The sequence below is a fragment of the Medicago truncatula genome, chromosome 3 (assembly GCF_003473485.1).
Source record: "Medicago truncatula cultivar Jemalong A17 chromosome 3, MtrunA17r5.0-ANR, whole genome shotgun sequence".
Classification (NCBI taxonomy): Eukaryota; Viridiplantae; Streptophyta; class Magnoliopsida; order Fabales; family Fabaceae; genus Medicago; species Medicago truncatula.
Window position 1 is genome coordinate 27,047,591 of NC_053044.1, and position 2,738 is coordinate 27,050,328.

The 2,738-nt window shown below is 33.4% G+C and overlaps 1 protein-coding gene across 7 annotated transcripts in view; it reads left to right on the forward strand.

Moving 5' to 3' along the window:
* LOC11445335 (uncharacterized) overlaps positions 1–2,311 on the forward strand; it is a 10,347-nt gene extending 8,036 nt beyond the window's left edge. For 6 of the 7 annotated variants that reach the window (XM_039831245.1, XM_039831248.1, XM_024780221.2 and 3 more), the window contains one exon: positions 1,645–2,311. In XM_039831245.1, coding sequence (XP_039687179.1) covers positions 1,645–2,154 — 510 coding nt within the window. In that variant the 3' untranslated portion in view covers positions 2,155–2,311. The remainder of the gene's footprint in view (positions 1–1,644) is intronic. The other variant, XR_005645112.1, reaches the window with a different exon arrangement.
* Positions 2,312–2,738: the final 427 nt, after the last annotated feature.

Genomic DNA, 2,738 nt, shown 5'->3' on the forward strand with positions numbered 1-2,738 from the left:
GATAGTGATTTTGTAGAGAATTATGAATGAACGCTTGTAATTAATATATTTAAATTATGAGAGTATTATAATAATATATAGGCTTAAGTGCAATTTTACCCCCCCTATTTTGATTGAATTTGGATTTCGCCCCCCTATTTTAAAACTTGGAATTTTACCCCCCCTATATTGATTGATTTTGGATTTTTCCTCCCCTAGTTTAAATCTCGGAATTTTACCCCCCTGTTTTATGTTTTTCAGGATTTCGTCCCCTCCCCCTATTTTATCCACATAATTAATTATTTATATTAAATGTTTTATTATTATTATTATTTTTTAATGAAAAAATAAAAATAAAACCATAAAAATATACTAGAAAAAATGCATAAAATTAGTATGATCTCTAAAAATAAAATAAAAAACTAGTATGAAAATAGCAAATATTTAGAGGTGCAAACTAGTTTTTTCATGTATTTTTAATTGAATTTTTTCTTGTATTTTCATTGTTTTTCTATTTTTTGGTTATTTTTAGCCTTTTCTTTCTATTTTTTACCGAATTAATATTTTCTAATTATTTCTTTATTTTAAAATAGGGGGCAAAATCCAAAATCAATCAAAATAGAGGGGGCAAAATCCAAATTCAATCAAAGTAGGGGGGGGGGTAAAACTGCATTTAAGCCTAATATATATTGGATTTGAATAATGTTATCAAACCCTTTAAAATCCTCTTTCAATACAGTAATTGAGTTCCCTCAAATTAGGGAGTTATTAAAAATAAATTCCCCAAATCCCTTCCGCATCCTCCTTTCTTTTTTCCAAACCCTCCCTTCTATTTGCCTTTTACGACAGCAACACAAATATTTTAAATTAATTGGAGGTGACTACTGCATAGGTCAAATGATGTTTTCGTGTAATGCCAAAGAAAACAAAGTCTTTCGGATATGTCATTTTGATTCGAATTAAATAAGCAATATTTCATGTGCAATACATTTTTTATACTATCCTTTCCTATAGATCATTAGCAACTGTTTTAGATTTCTTTAACTTCTGCCACTATAGTGTCAGTCTCTACTAATCCATTGACCTTTGAAGAATGATGATCAATGTTGTTATGGAGAGATGAAGGAAAAGGAATTTACTTACTTGTTTTTGAAAATTCTTTTAGGTTTTTTTTTTTAAACTCAATTCCAAGTGGAAAGATGTCTTAGTGAAGTTCTCTTTCTTTTGGCCTTAGGCTGTGTGGGTGCATAAGGTGGGAGGTCAACATATTTTACGACTTTGTGTTTGTTAAGCCTTGATGTTTTGTTTGTTGTAAGTTTTTGGTAAAAAGAAAGTTTTTTAGATGAAAGTTGATTTTAAGGTGTATGATTTTGAAAAGCTGGAGTTTGTGTTTAGAAAACAAACTTTGTAAGTCAAAGTGTCTTAGTTTATATTCTTGAAGGAGCGTGTGAAAAGATAATCAAAGAAAACAAATTCTTGCCCATTTTGACAAGATTTTATGTCTTGCAAGAGTTGGGTGAAAATATGCGGATTGTTATTTGGTGTTTCTAAATTCTTTATGAGTTTGTTATTGCTTAACAAATGTGGTGTGTATTGTGGTTATTGTATATGTTTGTTTTGGATGGTGACCTTTGTGTTTGTGTTTGGGCTGATTGCCTCTTTCAGCCGATGAAGAGCTACACGTTTTCAGAGATCATTGCAACGGCAGAGTCATTGTTGGCATTTCTCGATAAGGACTTGCCATCTGCCTCGGAGGTAGACTACACCTCGAGTCGAGCTAAGTATAGAAGGATTGTGCTCGAGACTACAACCGTTGCAGGGCAGACTGTCCGCAATGACATCACCAGGAGGATGATGGATCTTCCTGTGCCTTTACAACAGATTATAGAGGCATGGTTGGATGTTTTGGCGAGTGGGGTAGAGACACCTTCTGAGGACTCATCTGAGAGACCACTCCGTACTACGTTCTCTGAACCTCCAAGGAGTAGGGAGACATTTGTTCATCCTGCCACTCCTAGAAGTGTTGTAGCTGCTACTGGGGATGAGGTTGGGCCATCCACCTCCAGGGTGGTTCAGGAGGAACCAGTGGGTGAAGAGGTTCCTGTGGTTGTGCCTGAGCCTGTTGTTTCTCCTCAGTTAAATAGCATTCATAGCAGTCACCTGATTCAGTCATAGTGCCTGAGCTCAGGAGCCACCATATAGTGCATTTCTTTCTTTTGTATATATTTTGAGGTATTTTAGTGTATGTTGCATTATACAGATTTTTGTAAAGGCGATTAAGAGTAATGGTTTTCAAATTATTTCAAATTTAGAGTTTAAAATTTCACCACCACCGCTCCGAAAGTTGAGATGTTACAATATTTCTACATCCGTCCCCGAGATGTTACAATATTTCTACATCCATCCCTAATTTTTGGTCCTTTTAGCCTTTTATTTTTATCCCTAAACTTTGGTTATTTTAAGAAACCAATATAGGAATAATAATATTTTTGCTTTTGTACTATCACAATTATAAAAAACATGCAGTAAATGAGTTTTCTTTTTACTAAATGTATTAAGAGTAAATTGGTCTGACACTAACTATCTGTTAACCATAATTAACTAACTGTTAATTAATACTACAATTGTGTGCTTGCAAGTTTAGTAGAATCTTAGTTAAGTGCATATTCTTCTTGAGAGAATGAGAGTTCTACCAACAATTATCTAATTTATTTTGTCCATCACCATGTCTCATTTAAGAAATTAATCAGTTCAAACAT